At 43.6% G+C, this 19,664-nt stretch overlaps 1 protein-coding gene across 1 annotated transcript; it reads left to right on the forward strand.

Moving 5' to 3' along the window:
• Window positions 1-3,033: 3,033 nt before the first annotated feature.
• LOC311103083 (synaptotagmin-2-like) lies at window positions 3,034-10,640 on the forward strand (the record flags this gene model as incomplete). Its single annotated transcript, XM_084144617.1, has 9 exons — window positions 3,034-3,187; window positions 3,322-3,336; window positions 6,082-6,260; window positions 6,445-6,534; window positions 7,169-7,336; window positions 7,499-7,666; window positions 7,794-7,911; window positions 10,071-10,204; window positions 10,431-10,640. The coding sequence occupies 9 exons, from the start codon at window positions 3,034-3,036 to the stop codon at window positions 10,638-10,640; spliced, it is 1,236 nt and encodes a 411-aa protein (XP_084000743.1).
• Between the last annotated feature and the right edge of the window lie 9,024 nt (window positions 10,641-19,664).

Consider the following 19,664-nt stretch of genomic DNA (forward strand, 5'->3'; position numbering starts at 1 on the left):
AGTTTTAATGACTCCAACCTAAGTGTATGTAAACTTCCGACTTCAACTGTATATAGTATGTCATGTGAAGTATTGGTCACAATATCAGTCCTCGCATCCCCAATCCTAACCTTAACCTTTGCAAACTACAGCTGTTTAGCTAGGCCTATTCCAATGACCTTTGCCAGCACAAACCAATCCAAAGGCTTATACTAGTATATGACCATAAAACCCTTGGAATAACAGTGACATTCGCCAAGACCGGAAGCGAAGAAAGAACCCTCCAACAGAGTGGTCAGATAGGCATGAAAGCCCTAATCACTGACACAGTGATCTACCAGTTAACCAGTATCTAATCAGTAAGGTCCGGCCCTGACTCCCTGCATTCTGCCACCATGATCAGCTTAAGGGGGTATACCACAGTGAGTGAGAGGTGGTGGCCGACCGTTTGCTACTCAACCAAGCTAGCCCCCCTTTCACCGCACTGTGCATGTGTGTGTGCTTGTGTGTGTGTGTGTGTGTGTGTGTGACCTTGACTGGTGAAGTCACAAGCCTATTAGCCAGCAGTCTATAAACTCTGATGTTTGCCTCCCCTCACTCACCGTCACATAGCTGTGCTTACTAATCCTGCGCTTATTCACTCTATCTGTTGGGATTGAACAGGTTCATTTGACAAGCCACAAATTAGATATTGTTATAGAAAGGTGATTGTTGGTTGGATAACTAGGTGGGATCTGTCTGTTTGACAGCAGGTGATGTTGTGGGGGGTTATTGGTAGTAGCTTAGGATGGATAAGGGATAGCAGGGGATAGGAGAGGGATGGGAGTAGAGAGCAAACTGAACTGTCCCTAATTGAGTTAAACTCTGGGATTTGGGGATTACCTTTGGCAATTCATCTTGTTACGTGTCTGTGCACAGTGAGGAGGACAGCAGATGGAGGAGGGTTGGTGTGTGTGGGGGATTAGTGATGGACACAGTGGGCACAGGAATGAGAGTTTCACTGTATCTCGACACACTCACGCCATGAACCAAGAGAGGACGGAGGGAGGGAGGGAAAGGAGGAGGGGGAGGAAGGGAGGGAGAACGACATAGGGGGACATGGAAGGGAGGAGAGAGATATTGAGAGTAACTGATGAAAGAAAGGGGTGGTGAGAGGGAGGCAGGGGGTGAGGAGGGAGGCATGGAGGGAGGGAGGGGATAGGGGACACAGACGGGAGGAGAGCGAGCGAGTAGATAGAGAGAGAAACTGATGAGAGAAAGGGGTGGAGTGAGAGGGAGGCAGTGGGTGAGGAGGGGGAAGAAAGTCTCAAGAGGAGAGTGGGATGAGTAGGAAGTTTAGTATTGGAGGGGGGAAAGAGTGTATAGGAAGTTGGGAGGTAAAGGGTGAGGGAGTATGAGGAAACAGAGAGGAGAAAGAGAGATATGTTGATGAGCTGGATAATGGATTGCAAGGAAGGGGAACGCAGACTAAAAAAATCATAACGAGAGAAGGAGAGAGAGACAGAGAGGGAGATTTTATTTTATTTAGGATCCCCATTAGCTGAAGCCAATGGTGAAAGCTAGTCTTACTGGGGTCTGACACATAATGAAAAAGACATTACAGACAAAAATACTTTACAATCTACATACATTTAAAACCATTAACATGTAGACATTCCAGACGTGTGTGTGTGTGTTGTGTGTGTGTATCTATCAGTTACACATACATGTCAGTACATACACACAACAAGTAGGCGAGACAGATTGGAAGCCAAGGCAAAGCCTTATCCCTTAGGCTTTGCTTTAAATGAAGGGACAACACGAGAGCGAGAGATGGTTGTCTTACAATTGTAGGTTGAATCAACCTCAATGACATTTTGTTGAGCAAACTCACAATCCTATCGCAGCTGGTTGCCTTACAATTGATTCAAACCTCAATGTTGACTTGCAAAGTGATGTGTAGTTCCTATTGAAATCCAGAGTGAGGATATCCAACAATTGGAACGTTTAATCACCTGCAACCTATATTGAGAATGACTGCCAGTGTAAGGAAGATTAATTATTGAGACTACCGAAATCATATAAACTGGAACAGCCACCTCAGTGACGGGTGCAAAAAGTCCAACTACTGACAGATTTAGAAAAATTATGTAATCTAAGTGAATATGTTGTCATTAAGATACAATTATTTTAGACAATAGGATACGTATTTCATAAGGTTTTCTTCTGAAGACCTAGTTTTATCCTAATGAAGTGGCCTATAATTAATAGTTTTCAGGCCACATCAGGCAAAGTGATGTGTAATTCATATTGGAATCCAGGCAGAGTGGGGATAGCCAACATTTATTTTTAAAATGTTGGCTATTCAGAATGACTGCCACGGTTGGGAAGACTAAGATATGAGACTACCTTAAACATCTAAACAGGAACAACCATTTCAGTAATGGATGCAATAAGTCATAGTAAGAGATTAGAATACTTTAGAAAAATGTATGTTATTTATATTTGAGTAGCATAAGATTAATTAATGAATCAATGTTCATGCAAAATTGTACCTACAATAGAGCATGCTGGGAAATATGATAATAATACCAACACTGGGGTTCCTTTACACCAATGAGTGTTAATTTAACTCTTGAATCAACATTAGAAATGTTACACTGGAAAATAAACAGTTAGTTAACACTAACCAATTTGCTGTGAATGGGACACATCTGCAGGCTTCCACACATTTCAAGAACCTTTTAGAATTCTGAAGAACCGTAGATGCCAGGTCAAGGACCCCACACTTAACTCAAAGGTTCTTTAATGGGCAAACGTTCTCCAAGGAACCTTAAGAGCTGAGGAAGAACCATTTAAGAACCTTCATTTATTTCAGTGTATCGAACTCCCAACCTTCCAGTCTCAGGGCGGACACTCGAACCACAAGGCCACTGAGTTGGTTAGCCGCAACCCTAACCCTATCCAGTTGACTTACTTACCAGGATGTTTAGAATTCATGGCATATTAAAATATTTCTTACACTGCTCTAAAGTGATTGCTCTTTTGTCTCCCCTGCCTTTTATCTAAGCTGAGATGCGATTGGCCAGTGTGCAAGCGCGGGCCCGTCGGGCGGCTGAGGAGAGAGATAAGCCGCCCCCAGGCCCCGCCCCTCCCTCCACCCACCACTCTGACCACCAGTTCAAGAACATGAAGAGCAAGTTCTTCAACGAACTCACCCACATGCCAAGTGAGCCCTGAACACAATGAACGCACACACACACACACACACTCATTCTGTGTGTGTCATTTCATTTCACATAATGTCCTCTCATAATTTCTTCTCTTTCATTTCATCCCCTGCTTTTCCTCCACTTACCACAGATCATAAACTCAAAAGTAAGTTAATATTGTCTACACAAGGCCTATGTATGGTGTTATACACTAAGTGTACAAAACATTAAGGACACCTGTTCTTTCCATGACATAGACTGTCCAGGTGAATCCAGGTGACAGCTATGATCCCTTTGAATGTTTGTAAGTTTTACAAAGGCTTTATATAATGTATAGTCTGTATTCCCCTGACTGTTGTTATTTTTTATTTTTTTATTTTTTATTTTATTTTTGGGGGGGTAGATCAGCTTAATATTGCAGATAGATTGTAACTTCCATCAATGTAATTGTCTACATCACTTCCAATCCCCCATGTTTTTTATATATATACTCCCCTTTATTACTTTTCAACCCCGCCATCCTCTCCCTACTTGGGGTAAATTAGTGAACAACAATGCTTAGGCCTCTACTTCCAGCTTATACTTACTATCTACATTTTATGACTGTTGTTTGTAATGTTTGGATACTCTATAGTATACTCTGTTTGTTTTTCTATATTGTATATTTTGAATTGCTTTACAAAAAAAATAAAATAAGCCATGATCCCTTATTGATGTCACTTGTTAAATCCACTTCAATCAGTGTAGATGAAGGGGAGGAGACAGGTTAAAGAAGGATTTTTAAGCCTTGAGACAATTGAGACATGGATTGTGTATGTGTGCCATTCAGAGGGTGAATGGGCAAGACAAAATATTTAAGTGCCTTTGAATGTGGTATGGTAGTAGGTGCCAGGCGCACCGGTTTGTGTCAAGAACTGCAACGCTGCTGGGTTTTTCATGCTTATCGACAATGGTCCACCACCCAAAGGACATCCAGCCAACTTGACACAACTGTTGGAAGCATTGGAGTCAACATGGCCCAGCATCCTTCTGGAATGTCTTCGACACCTTGTAGAGTCCATGCCCCGAATAATTGAGCCTGTTCTGAAGGCAAAAAGGGGTGGGGGGGTGGGTTGCAACTCAATATCAGGAAGGTGTCCTTAATGTTTTGTACACTCAGTGTATACAGTTTGGGAAAAAAGTATTTAGTCAACCACCAATTGTGCAAGTTCTCCCACTTAAAAAGATGAGAGAGGCCTGTAATTTTCATCATAGGTACACGTCAACTATGACAGACAAAATGAGAAATAAAAATCCAGAAAATCACATTGTAGGATTTTTAATGAATTTATTTGCAAATTATGGTGGAAAATAAGTATTTGGTCAATAACAAAAGTTTCTCAATACTTTGTTATATACCCTTTGTTGGCAATGACACAGGTCAAAGGTTTTCTGTAAGTCTTCACAAGGTTTTCACACACTGTTGCTGGTATTTTGGCCCATTCCTCCATGCAGATCTCCTCTAGAGCAGTGATGTTTTGGGGCTGTCGCTGGGCAACACGGACTTTCAACTCCCTCCAAAGATTTTCTATGGGGTTGAGATCTGGAGACTGGCTAGGCCACTCCAGGACCTTGAAATGCTTCTTACGAAGCCACTCCTTCGTTGCCCGGGCGGTGTGTTTGGGATCATTGTCATGCTGAAAGATGTTTCATCTTCAATGCCCTTGCTGATGGAAGGAGGTTTTCACTCAAAATCTCACGATACATGGCCCCATTCATTATTTCCTTTACACGGATCAGTCGTCCTGGTCCCTTTGCAGAAAAACAGCCCCAAAGCATGATGTTTCCACCCCCATGCTTTACAGTAGGTATGGTGTTCTTTGGATGCAACTCAGCATTCTTTGTCCTCCAAACACGACGAGTTGAGTTTTTACCAAAAAGTTATATTTTGGTTTCATCTGACCATATGACATTCTCCCAATCCTCTTCTGGATCATCCAAATGCACTCTAGCAAACGTCAGACGGGCCTGGACATGTACTGGCTTAAGCAGGGGGACACGTCTGTCACTGCAGGATTTGAGTCCCTGGCGGCGTAGTGTGTTACTGATGGTAGGCTTTGTTACTTTGGTCCCAGCTCTCTGCAGGTCATTGACTAGGTCCCCCCGTGTGGTTCTGGGATTTTTGCTCACCGTTCTTGTGATCATTTTGACCCAACGGGGTGAGATCTTGCGTGGAGCCCCAGATCGAGGGAGATTATCAGTGGTCTTGTATGTCTTCCATTTCCTAATAATTGCTCCCACAGTTGATTTCTTCAAACCAAGCTGCTTACCTATTGCAGATTCAGTCTTCCCAGCCTGGTGCAGGTCTACAATTTTGTTTCTGGTGTCCTTTGACAGCTCTTTGGTCTTGGCCATAGTGGAGTTTGGAGTGTGACTGTTTGAGGTTGTGGACAGGTGTCTTTTATACTGATAACAAGTTCAAACAGGTGCCATTAATACAGGTAACGAGTGGCGGACAGAGGAGCCTCTTAAAGAAGAAGTTACAGGTCTGTGAGAGCCAGATATCTTGCTTGTTTGTAGGTGACCAAATACTTATTTTCACCATAATTTGCAAATAAATTCATAAAAAATCCTACAATATGATTTTCTGGATTCTTTTTTCTAAATTTGTCTGTCATAGTTGACGTGTACCTATGATGAAAATTACAGGCCTCTCTCATCTTTTTAAGTGGGAGAACTTGCACAATTGGTGGCTGACTAAATACTTTTTTCCCCCACTGTATGTCATAACGCTACATAGACCTATGTATGTTGTATAATCGATGTCATAAGGCTACATAAGTATTGTATGTATGTTATATGTATGTTGTTATGTATGTTGTATTATAGATGTCATAAGGCTACATAAGGCCTATGTCTGTCTCTCCCCCAGTGCCCATGTGGGCAATAGGAGCCATAGTGGTGGTGGTGCTGGCTCTGGTGGCCTGTCTAGGTTTCTGTATCTGGAAGAAGTGCATCAACAAGGGCAAGAAGCCCAAGAAAGTACGCGAGAGGAAAGGAGGCCGAGGCAGAAGAAAGAAGGAGGGAGCCGGAGAAGGAGAGGAGGGCAAGGTGTGAGGAAACGGAGGGAGGGCAATATAGTGGGTGGTGTAATGGGTTCAAGTACCTGGTTTTCAAATTATCTGAAGTGATTTCCAGATGTAGTGACAGTATCTGTGTGACGGGAGAGACTAATGCAGTGGCTGTGTAATGATACCTGTGATTAATGATTGATGTGATGTTCTCTGTCATGAAGGAAGGAGAGGGTAAGGAAGGAGAGGAGGAAGAAAAAGAGAATTTCGGAAAACTGGAGTTCACCCTGGACTACAACTTCACTGACAACCAGGTGTGTGTGTGTGTGTGTATCCGTGTGTGCGTTCGTGTGCATGCGTTCGTGTGCGTGTGTGTGTCTTGTCCTCCCTGGCATTTTACCTTCTGGATGTGAAGTGTCTGACTATTGACATGTCTAAAGGCTCTCTGACCTCTGCTCTTTGTCTGCTCAGATCTCAGCTTTAACCTCTGACCTCTTATTTTTGTCTTCAGTGACCTATGACCTTTAAGCTGTGACCTTTACAGGGGACATTTCCTATCTGCTAAACCGCTCTTGCCGTGCGCAACATACCTGAGATTTTACCAAACACAAACGTAACACTACTTCATCCCAAAAATTATTTTGGAGTGCTGCTGCAGTACACATCTAATTTGTCACATATATGCAATGTTTACCGGGATTCAATTCAAGCCGCATAATAGCACAGTGCACTTCAACTGACTTTTAAATGTAATTTCCGATTGAGACGTCATTTGTTGCGTTTATCGTTCCCTTTAAAAGCTGCATCGCAATAGCCCTATATGGATTGATTCCCGGCCTAAATCCGCCTAAATTATCACTGCGTTCAGTTCTTACGGACATTGTTAAAAATATTTTGAAGGCCATTGCTTACCTCTGACCTTTTCCCCCTCTCTGCCCCCTCTTCCAGCTGATCGTGGGCATCCTGCAGGCTGAGAACCTGCCAGCCATGGACATGGGCGGCACCTCGGACCCCTATGTCAAAGTCTACATGCTGCCAGACAAGAAGAAGAAGTTTGAGACCAAAGTCCAGCGCAAGAACCTCTGCCCTGTGTTCAACGAGACCTTCATCTTCAAGGTCAGTCTGTGGTGCTGGAGAACAGATGGCGATAGTGAGATGTGGTATTCATTCATGTGTATATGTAAATCCCTTAGAAAAGCTCTTACAGTACTGAGGTTTCTGTAGTCAATAATTCTCAGTCCTGACCGTCTCCTCCCTGTTCTGTGTGTCCCTCCACAGATCCCCTACCAGGAGCTGGGCGGTCAGACTCTGGTCCTGCAGGTCTTTGACTTTGATCGCTTTGGTAAACACGACGTGATTGGACAGATCTCCATCTCTATGAACAGTGTGGACCTGGCTCAGCCACTCCACGAATGGAGGGATCTGGTTGGAGGAGAGAAAGAGGAGGTGAGGAAGGATGAATACAGTCTGTTTGGGTTTTGGGTGCATGTTTTTTTTACATCTACCTGTCTGTGTCTGTCTGTCTGTCTCTGTATATCAACCTATATCGAACTGTGTGTTTGTCTGGTCACAGGTAGAGAAGCTAGGGGACATCTGTATCTCTCTGCGCTACGTCCCCACGGCCGGTAAATTGACCATCAACATCATGGAGGCCAAGCACCTGAAGGCGATGGACTGTGGAGGCTTGTCAGGTGACCCTCTATTAGTCCTTACACTCTCCTAGTCAATATTAGCCATGCTGTGGTGGTACACTCTCCTAGTCAATACTAGCCATGCTGTGGCGGTACACTCTCCTAGTCAATACTAGCCATGCTGTGGCGTTACACTCTCCTAGTCAATACTAGCCATGCTGTGATATTACACTCTCCTAGTCATTACTAGCCATGCTGTGATATTACACTCTCCTAGTCAATACTAGCCATGCTGTGGCGGTACACTCTCCTAGTCAATACTAGCCATGCTGTGGCGGTACACTCTCCTAGTCAATACTAGCCATGCTGTGGCGGTACACTCTCCTAGTCAATACTAGCCATGCTGTGATATTACACTCTCCTAGTCAATACTAGCCATGCTGTGGCGGTACACTCTCCTAGTCAATACTAGCCATGCTGTGGCGTTACACTCTCCTAGTCAATACTAGCCATGCTGTGATATTACACTCTCCTAGTCATTACTAGCCATGCTGTGATATTACACTCTCCTAGTCAATACTAGCCATGCTGTGATATTACACTCTCCTAGTCAATACTAGCCATGCTGTGATATTACACTCTCCTAGTCAATACTAGCCATGCTGTGATATTACACTCTCCTAGGCAATATTAGCCATGCTGTGGTGGTACACTCTCCTAGTCAATACTAGCCATGCTGTGGCGTTACACTCTCCTAGTCAATACTAGCCATGCTGTGATATTACACTCTCCTAGTCAATACTAGCCATGCTGTGGCAGTACACTCTCCTAGTCAATACTAGCCATGCTGTGGCGGTACACTCTCCTAGTCATTACTAGCCATGCTGTGATATTACACTCTCCTAGTCAATACTAGCCATGCTGTGGCGGTACACTCTCCTAGTCATTACTAGCCATGCTGTGATATTACACTCTCCTAGTCAATACTAGCCATGCTGTGATATTACACTCTCCTAGTCAATACTAGCCATGCTGTGATATTACACTCTCCTAGTCAATACTAGCCATGCTGTGATATTACACTCTCCTAGTCAATACTAGCCATGCTGTGGCGGTACACTCTCCTAGTCAATACTAGCCATGCTGTGATATTACACTCTCCTAGTCAATACTAGCCATGCTGTGATATTACACTCTCCTAGTCAATACTAGCCATGCTGTGATATTACACTCTCCTAGTCAATACTAGCCATGCTGTGATATTACACTCTCCTAGTCAATACTAGCCATGCTGTGATATTACACTCTCCTAGTCAATACTAGCCATGCTGTGGCGGTACACTCTCCTAGTCAATACTAGCCATGCTGTGGCGGTACACTCTCCTAGTCAATACTAGCCATGCTGTGGCGGTACACTCTCCTAGTCAATACTAGCCATGCTGTGATATTACACTCTCCTAGTCAATACTAGCCATGCTGTGGCGGTACACTTTCCTAGTCAATACTAGCCATGCTGTGATATTACACTCTCCTAGTCAATACTAGCCATGCTGTGATATTACACTCTCCTAGTCAATACTAGCCATGCTGTGGCGGTACACTCTCCTAGTCAATACTAGCCATGCTGTGGCGGTACACTCTCCTAGTCAATACTAGCCATGCTGTGGCGGTACACTCTCCTAGTCAATACTAGCCATGCTGTGATATTACACTCTCCTAGTCAATACTAGCCATGCTGTGATATTACACTCTCCTAGTCAATACTAGCCATGCTGTGGCGGTACACTCTCCTAGTCAATAGTAGCCATGCTGTGACCTATTAATGACATAAGGTTGCCAACATTTTATAATAATAATAATAATAGGTCATTTAGCAGACGCTCTTATCCAGAGCGACTTACAGGAGCAATTAGGGTTAAGTGCCTTGCTCAAGGGCACATCGACAGATTTTTCACCTAGTGGGCTCGGGGATTAGAACCAGCGACCTTTCGGTTACTGGCACAACGCTCTTAACCACTAAGCTACCTGCCGCCCATGAAGTAATTAAAACTAATTAAAACTTAAACCACTGGGAAGCATTACGGCATTGCAGACGGTACACACTAATTTACTGCACAATCATTCGTCCTAAATGTTCTTCATCGAAGTGGCTCACACTCTGTTTGACCTCTGTTTTCTGTAACTAACATTCCTCTCTACCCCATGTCTTCTCCGACCAGATCCCTTTGTTAAAGTGGTGCTGCAGTACCAAGGCAAGCGGCTGAAGAAGAAGAAGACGACAGTCAAACAGAACACTCTGAACCCCTACTTCAACGAAAGCTTCAGCTTCGAGATCCCATTCGGACAAATACAGGTGTGTACACCAAACTTCCCATAAGACATCTTGGGGTCGTGATAACGGGTTTTCCTGTGGATCGGGCGACCTGTGTTTGAGGACTCTCCCGTCTTTTCTCTAGAACATTGCACTCTCCCGCCATTTCCTACTGTATGTTGAACAGCACTGTACATGTGGTGGTATTTTGGTTTCAGCTGACTATTTTAACTTGACGCTTTTTTCACTCTTCCCTTTCCTCTTGCAGAAAGTCCAAGTGTTGATCACGGTGTACGATTACGACAAGCTGGGCAGCAACGACGCCATCGGGAAGGTTTGGATCGGCTTCGGCGCCTCAGGGGTGGGCCTCCGCCATTGGTCAGACATGCTGGCCAATCCAAGACGTCCCGTGGCCCAGTGGCACGCCCTGTGTCCTGAGGAGGAGGTGGATGAGGCCCTGAAGAAACCCATCCGCTAAAAGCACACACACACATACACACACCCACACACACAGCCACAGAACATTCCTGTACATGTTAAAACAAACAACATAAGACCTGAAAACTAAACAACAGTGGATAAGCTCCACCCGAAGACCACAATAGTGCTGATCATGACACAACACACTACTCACATAGAAACTCCAAGAAAGCAAAATGTAACTACCGCCAAAACACTACAACCCACCTGTACATCGCTGCAGTGCTGGAATAACATTTCTGATATGTTCTTTCTGCACTCTCTCCTTCTTTATTATTCATTTTTGGCCTATTGACTAATTGTACTGTACGTTTTTACTATTGTGTCCATTTTGATGTTAAGTTATGAGTATGGCTGACTGTTTTGTGCTTTTTTTGTGTGAGAGAAGGCAGTATTGTGTGTATGAACGTGTATTCTTGTTAAACCGTAGTACGTGAAAGCTTTCTCTGTTTTACCTCCTGAATGTAGTAATGTGAGTGGTTGTAAATAGCTAAATAAATAATTTAAAAAATTACCAGATAGATGGTCAGATAGATTTGGAAGCTTGAGTATTTATTTATTTAACCTTTATTACAGATGAGCGAGCCCTGAATTACATAAATGACAGAAAATACACACATCAAAATATAAAAACAAAATGCAAGCAGAAAGAAAGAAAACCACAAGAGTATGAACACATGCTGACGGTCACACACACACCCCTTAGGGAAAAACCACATGAATTTCACATGTGATCTCATGTGATCTCGTGATCACATGGGATTTTAGGTGAAGTTAATGTGATAACATGTGAAAACGATAGCGCATGTGAAAAGATGATCTCATGTGAAATAAATGTTACAACATGGGGATGCAACATTTGAGCATATGTGAAAACCCAGATGTCAAATGTAATTGAGAATATTTTACATTAAAAGGCATCATTTAGTGTTGTAGGAGTTTAAGCTTTTGATGGTTATGCCGATGCAAGTTGAGCACCTCCTTTGACACTGTCTGTGCTGCAAACTTTGTAAGAGCAGAGGTTATTGTGTATTTTCCAGTAATTTAATGGTAACTTGTTGCTAGAAGTTGCTGTGAATTTGTAATTTCTTTAACTGGAAACCATTTAAAATCAAATCAAATCAATGTTTATTTGTCACATGTGCCGAATACAACAGGTGAACAGTGAAATGCTTACTTAAAAGCCCTTAACCAACAATGCAGTTTTAAGAAAAATAAGTGTTAAGTAAAAAATTGATAAATAAAAAACAATTAAAGAGCAGCAGTAAAATAACAGTAGCGAGGCTATATACAGGAGGTAACGGCACAGAGTCAATGTGCGGGGGCACAGGTTAGTCGAGGTAATTTAGGTAATATGTACATGTAGGTAGAGTTATTAACGTGACTATGCATTGATAATAAACAGAGAGTAGCAGCAGCGTAAAATAGGGGGTGGGGGAACAAAGCAAATTGTCCGGGTAGCCATGATTAGCTGTTCAGGAGTTTATGACTTGGGGGTAGACGCTGTTAAGAAGCCTTTTGGACCTAGACTTGGCGCTCCGCTACTGCTTGCCGTGCGGTAGCAGAGAGAACAGTCTATGACTAGGGTGGCTGGAGTCTTTGATAATTTTTAGGGCCTTCCTCTGACACTGGTATAGAGGTCCTGGATGGCAGGAAGCTTGGCCCCAGTGATATACTGGGCCATGCACACTACCCTCTGTAGTGCCTTGCGGTCGGAGGCCAAGAAGTTGCCATACCAGGCAGTGATGCAACCAGTCAGGATGCTCTCGATGGTGCAGCTGTATAACTTTTTGAGGATCTGAGGACCCATGCCAAATCTTTTCAGTCTCCTGAGGGGGAATAGGCTTTGTCGTGCCCTCTTCACGACTGTCTTGGTGTGTTTGGACCATGATAGTTTGTTGGTGATGTGGACTTGAAGCTCTCAACCTGCTCCACTAAAGCCCTGTCGATGAGAAAGGGGCGTGCTCGGTCCTCTTTTTCCTGTAGTCCACAATCATCTCCTTTGTCTTGATCACGTTGAGGGAGAGGTTGTTATCCTGGCACCACACGGCCAGGTCTCTGACCTCCTCCCTACAGGCTGTTTCATCATTGTCGGTGATCAGGCCTACCACTGTTGAGTCGTCGGCAAACTTAATGATGGTGTTGGAGTCGCGCCTGGCCATGCAGTCATGGATGAACAGGGAGTACAGGAGGGGACTGAGCATGCATCCCTGAGGGGCCCCCATGTTGAGGATCAGCGTGGCAGATGTGTTGTTAACCACCCTTACCACCTGAGGGCGGCCCGTCAGGAAGTCCAGGATCCAGTTGCAGAGGGAGGTGTTTAGTCCCAGGGTCCTTAGCTTAGTGATGAGCTTTGAGGGCACTATGGTGTTGAACGCTGAGCTGTAGTCAATGAATAGCATTCTCACGTAGGTGTTCCTTTTGTTCAGGTGGGAAAGGGCAGCATGGAGTCCAATAGAGATTGCATCATCTGTGGATCTGTTGGGGTGGTATGCAAATTGGAGTGGGTCTAGGGTTTCTGGGATAATGATGTTGATGTGAGCCATGACCAGCCTTTCAAAGCACTTCATGGCTACAGACGTGAGTGCTACGGGTCGGTAGTCATTTAGGCAGGTTACTTTAGTGTTCTTGGGCACAGGGACTATGGTGGTCTGCTTGAAACATGTTGGTATTACAGACTCAGTCAGGGACAGGTTGAAAATGTCAGTGAAGACACTTGCCAGTTGGTCAGCGCATGCTCGGAGTACACGTCCTGGTAATCCGTCTGGCCCTACAGCCTTGTGAATGTTGACCTGTTTAAAGGTCTTACTCACATCGGCTACGGAGAGTGTGATCACACAGTCGTCCGGAACAGCTGATGGTCTCATGCATGCTTCAGTGTTGCTTGCCTCGAAGCGAGCGTAGAAGTAATTTAGCTCATCTGGTAGGTTCGTGTCACTGGGCAGCTCACGGCTGTGCTTCCCTTTTTAGTCTGTAATAGTTTGCAAGCCCTGCCACATCCGGCGAGCGTCAACACCAGTGTAGTTCTATTCAATCTTAGTCCTGTATTGACGCTTTGCCTGTTTGATGGTTCGTCGGAGGACATAGCAGGATTTCTTATAAGCTTCCGGGTTAGAGATTTCTCCTTGAAAGCGGCAGCTCTACCCTTTAGCTCAGTGCGGATGTTGCCTGTAATCCATGGCTTCTGGTTAGGGTATGTACGTACGGTCACTGTGGGGACAACGTCATCAATGCACTTATTGATGAAGCCAGTGACTGATGTGGTGTACTCCTCAATGCCATCGGAAGAATCCCGGAACATATTCCAGTCTGTGCTAGCAAAACCGTCCTGTAGCTTAGCATCTGCGTCATCTGACCACTTCTTTATTGACTGAGTCACGGGCGCTTCCCGCTTTAGTTTTTGCCTGTAAGCAGGAATCAGGAGCATAGAGTTATGGTCAGATTTGCCAAATGGAGGGCGAGGGAGAGCTTTGTACGCATCTCTATGTGTGGAGTAAAGGTGGTCTAGAGTTTTTTTCCCTCTGGTTGCACATTTAACATGCTGGTAGAAATTAGGTCAAACGGATTTCAGTTTCCCTGCATTAATGTCCCCGGCCACTAGGAGCGCCGCCTCTGGATGAGCGTTTTCCTGTTCGCTTATGGCCTTATATAGCTCATTGAGTGCATTCTTAGTGACAGCATCGGTTTGTGGTGGTAAATAGACAGATATATACGAAAAATATAGATGAAAACTCTCTTGGTAAATAGTGTGGTCTACAGCTTATCATGCGATACGATACTCTACCGACTTCCTTAATATTAGATTTCGTGCACCAGCTGTTTTTTTACAAATATACACAGACCGCCACCCCTTGTCTTACCGGAGGCAGCTGTTCTAACTAGCCGATGCAGCGTATATCCCGCCAGTTGTATGTTATCCATGTCGTTCAGCCACGACTCGGTGAAACATAAGATATTACAGTTTTTAATGTCCCGTTGGTAGGATATCCATGATCGTAGTTCACAATAACTTACTGGCAAAATGTTGCCAGTAACCTACAAGCAACTTGGTGCCACTAGCAATACATGCCAGTAACCTACTGTGCCTTCACTGACTATTCTGTTGACAACATGCAACATTACTTGCTAATTGGCAGCATACTGTAGCAGCTGCAGCCTATCAGAATATTGCAGGTGTACCTTATTGGCGGCGTGGCTTCCAGATAGCTCTTTTTGGTCTCCCATGAGAGGGAATGTCATCCCAGTTGATTTGATATCTTGTATTCTGGTCATGTACAGTGGAAGTTCTCAAACCATATTAAAGGCTGATATAAGTGCATATGATATCAAAAAGCCATACAATACATCTGGTAACCATGTCATTGTTATACTCACTCAGGTCAGTGAGCATGACAAATTAGTTACAGCAAATTCCTATGAACTTTACAATAACTGACCACCGATAAGTTAATCAAATTTTTACATTAACTTTCCGTGAATCAGCTGCCATTACACTACTGGAAACTGCATAGTAATCTCTTAACAGTGCAGCTCTTGACTGTCACAAGTTCTCACAAAGATTGCAGCACTGACAGTATAAAAGAGGAGCTCAACCTTCATCAACGTAAAGATAAACCACTTAAACTCATACAACATTTCAGCTGATGGTTGGCACAAAACATAACATGTGCCAGCACATTGCCCTCACCTACATTCGAAGTTCAGTAATGATTGTACCTTATATTGAATTTATTGTGTAGAAAAATGTACCATTATACTAGATTATCTGCACATGTATCCTTAAAGGTACCGACCATGTGAATCCCTATGTGTACTTCTGAAGGTACCTTATGTGTACCTTTGACATTTTTGTAAACCAGGGAACTTCATTGTACCATAACCATACTCTTATTTTCAAGAATGTGTGGATATACAGTGCCTTGCAAAAGTATTCATCCCCCTTGGCGTTTTTCCTATTTTGTTGCATTACAACCTGTAATTTAAATGGATTTTTATTTGGATTTCATGTAATGGACATACACAAAATAGTCCAAATTGGTGAAGTGAAATAAAAAAAATTACTTGTTTCAAAAAATTCGAAAAAATTAATTACGGAAAAGTGGTGCATGCATGCATATGTATTCACCCCCTTTGCTATGAAGCCCCTAAGATCTGGTGCAACCAATTACCTTCAGAAGTCACATAATTAGTTAAATAAACTCCACCTGTGTGCAATCTAAGTGTCACATGATCTGTCACATGATCTCAGTATATATACACCTGTTCTGAAAGGCCCCAGAGTCAGCAACACCACTAATCAAGGGGCACCACGAAGCAAGCGGCACAATGAAGACCAAGGAGCTTTCCAAACAGGTCAGGGACAAAGTTGTGGAGAAGTACAGATCAGGGTTGGGTTATAAAAAAATATCAGAAACTTTGAACATCCCATGGAGCACCATTAAATCCATTATTAAAAAATTGAAAGAATATGGCACCATAACAAACCTGCCAAGAGAGGGCCGCCCACCAAAACTCACAGACCAGACAAGGAGGGCATTAATCAGAGAGGCAACAAAGAGACCAAAGATAACCCTGAAAGAGCTGCAAAGCTCCACAGCGGAGATTGGAGTATCTGTCCATAGGACCACTTTAAGCCGTACACTTCACAGAGCTGGGCTTTATGGAAGAGTGGCCAGAAAAAAAGCCATTATTTAAAGAATAAAATAAGCAAACACGTTTGGTGTTTGCCAAAAGGCATGTGGGAGACTCCCCAAACATATGGAAGAAGGTACTCTGGTCAAATGAGACTAAAATTGAGCTTTTTGGCCATCAAGGAAAACACTATGTCTGGTGCAAACCCAACACCTCTCATCACCCCGAGAACACCATCCCCACAGTGAAGCATGGTGGTGGCAGCATCATGCTGTGGGGATGTTTTTAATCGGCAGGGACTGGGAAACTGGTCAGAATTGAAGGAATGATGGATGGTGCTAAATACAGGGACATTTTTGAGGGAAACCTGTTTCAGCCTTCCAGAGATTTGAGACTGGGATGGAGGTTCACCTTCCAGCAGGACAATGACCCTAAGCATAAGCAACACTTGAGTGGTTTAAGGGGATACATTTAAATGTCTTGGAATGGCCTAGTCAAAGCCCAGACCTCAGTCCAATTGAGAATCTGTGGTATGACTTAAAGATTGCTGTACACCAGCAGAACCCATCCAACTTGAAGGAGCTGGAGCAGTTTTGCCTTGAAGAATGGGGAAAAATCCCAGTGGCTAGATGATTCCATATGTGTTATTTAATAGTTTTGACGTCTTCACTATTATTCTACAATGTAGAAAATAGTAAAAACAAAGAAAAACCCTTGAATGAGTAGGTGTGTCCAAACCTTTGACTGGTACTGTATGTCAAATGTGTAAGTTGAAAACACTGTGTGTATCATAATGAAATTTTTTCATGTGTAGTGTTCCAAAAACATGTTTTCACATGTGAAGTGTCACGTGAAGGGTAACGCTGTAATGCTGAATTTACGTGATACGGATTTAATAGAGCCCAAAAAGACTGGATTATTTCTGTGTCCTCTTTGCTCCCTCTTTGTCTGTCTGTCTGTCTGACGCGCTTGACTGGCCTCAGCCAAACATGTGAGCAGGGATTTAGAGAGAGAGGAGGGAGGGGGGGGGGGAAGCTGGGGGAGAGACAGATATACAGTGCATTCTGAAAGTATTCATACCCCTTGAATTCTTCCACATTTTGTTACTTTACAGCCTTATTCTAAAATTGATTAAATTGTTTTTTCCCCTCATCAATCTACACACAATAACCTATAATGACAAAGCAAAAACATGTTTTTAGAAATGTCTGCTAATTTATTACAAATAAAACACGGAAATATAACATTTACATAAATATTCAGACCCTTTACTCAGTACTTTGTTGAAGCAGCTTTGACAGCGATTACAGCCTCGAGTCATCTTGGGTATGAAGCTACAAGCTTGGCACACCTGTATTTGGGGCGTTTCTCCCATTCTTCTCTGCAGATCCTCTCAAGCTCTGTCGGGTTGGATGGGGAGCGTCGCTGCACAGCTATTTTCAGGTCTCTCCAGAGATGTTCGATCGGGTTCAAGTCCGGCCTCTGGCTGGGCCACTCAAGGACATTCAGAGACTTGTCCCGAAGCCACTCCTCCGTTGTCTTAGCTGTGTGCTTAGGGTCGTTGTCCTTTTGGAAGGTGAACCTTCGCCCCAGTCTGAGGTCCTGAGCACTCTGGAGCAGGTTTTCATCAAGGATCTCTCTGTACTTTGCTCCGTTCATCTTTGCTCCAGTCCCTGCCACTGAAAAACATCCCCACAGCATTATGCTGCCACCACCGTGCTTCACCGTAGGGATGGTGCAAGGTTTCCTCTAGACGTGACGCTTGGCATTCAGGCCAAAGAGTTTAATCTTGGTTTCATCAGACCAGAGAATCTTGTTTTTCATGGTCTGAGAGTCCTTTAGATGCCTTTTGGCAAACTCCAAGTGGGCTGTCATGTGCCTTTTACTGAGGAGTGGCTTCCGTCTGGCCACTCTACCATAAAGGCCTGATTGGTGGAGTGCTGCAGAGATGGTTGTCCTTCTGGAAGGTTCTCCCATCTCCACAGAGGAACTCTGGAGCGCTGTCAGAGTGACCATTGGGTTCTTGGTCACCTCCATGACCAAGGCCCTTCTCCCCCGATTGCCCAGTTTGGCCGGGTGGCCAGCTCTAGGAAGAGTCTTGGTGGTTCCAAACTTCTTCCATTGAAGAATGATGGAGGCCACTGTGTTATTGGGGACCTTCAATGCTGCATAATTTTTTTGGTACCCTTCCCCAGATCTTTGCCTCGACACAATCCTGTCTCGGAGCTATACAGACAATTCCTTCGACCTCATGGCTTGGTTTTTGCTCTGACATGCACTGTCAACAGTGGGACCTAATATAGACAGGTGCGTACCTGTCCAAATCATGTCCAATTAATTGAATTTACCACAGGCTGACTCCAATCAAGTTGTAGAAACATCTCAAGGATGATCAATGGAAACAGGATGCACCTGCGCTAAATTTTGAGTCTCATAGCAAAGGGTCTAAATACTTATGTAAATAAGGTATTTCTGTTTTTATTTGTAATAAATGCAAACATTTCAAAAAACCTATTTTCGCTTTTTCATTATGGGGTATTGTGTGTAGATTGATCAGGAAAACAATGAATCAAATCAATTTTAGAGTAAGGCTGTAACGTAACAAAATGTGGAAAAGGTCAAGGGGTCTGAATACTTTCTGAATGTACAGTATACATATATATATATATTTATTTTTACTATTTTCTACATTATAGAATAATAGTGAAGACATCAAAACTATGAAATAACACATATGGAATCATGTAGTAATCAAAAAAGTGTTAAACAAATCAAAATATATTGCAGCCCAAATTAATTATTCACTGAGTTCAAGTAACAGACACATCTCAACATCAACTGTTTAGAGGGGATTGTGTGATTCAGGCCTTCGTGGTCGAATTGCTGCAAAGAAACCACTACTAAAGGACATCAATAAGAAGAAGAGACCTGCTTGGACCAAGAAACACGAGCAATGGACATTAGACAGGTGGAAATTTGTCCTTTGGTCTGATGAGTCCAAATTTGAGATTTTTGGTTCAAACCGCTGTGTCTTTGTGAGACGCGGTGTGGGTGAACGGATGATCTCCACATGTGTAGTTCGCACCGTAAAGCTTGGAGGAGGAGGTGTTATGGTGTGGGCGTGCTGGTGAAACTGTCTGTGATTTATTTAGAATTCAAGGCACACTTAACCAGCGTGGCTACCATAGCATTCTGCAGCGATACGTCATCCCATCTGGTTTGGGCTTAGTGGGACTATAATTTGTTTTTCAACAGAACAATGACCCAACACACCTCCAGGCTGTTTAAGGCCTATTTGACCAAGAAGGAGAGCGAAGAAGTGCTGCATCAGATGACCTGGCCTCCACAACCCCCCGACCTCATCCAAATTGAGATGATTTGGGATGAGTTG

Source organism: Coregonus lavaretus, assembly GCF_964263955.1.
Source record: "Coregonus lavaretus genome assembly, chromosome: 2".
NCBI classification, from domain to species: Eukaryota; Metazoa; Chordata; class Actinopteri; order Salmoniformes; family Salmonidae; genus Coregonus; species Coregonus lavaretus.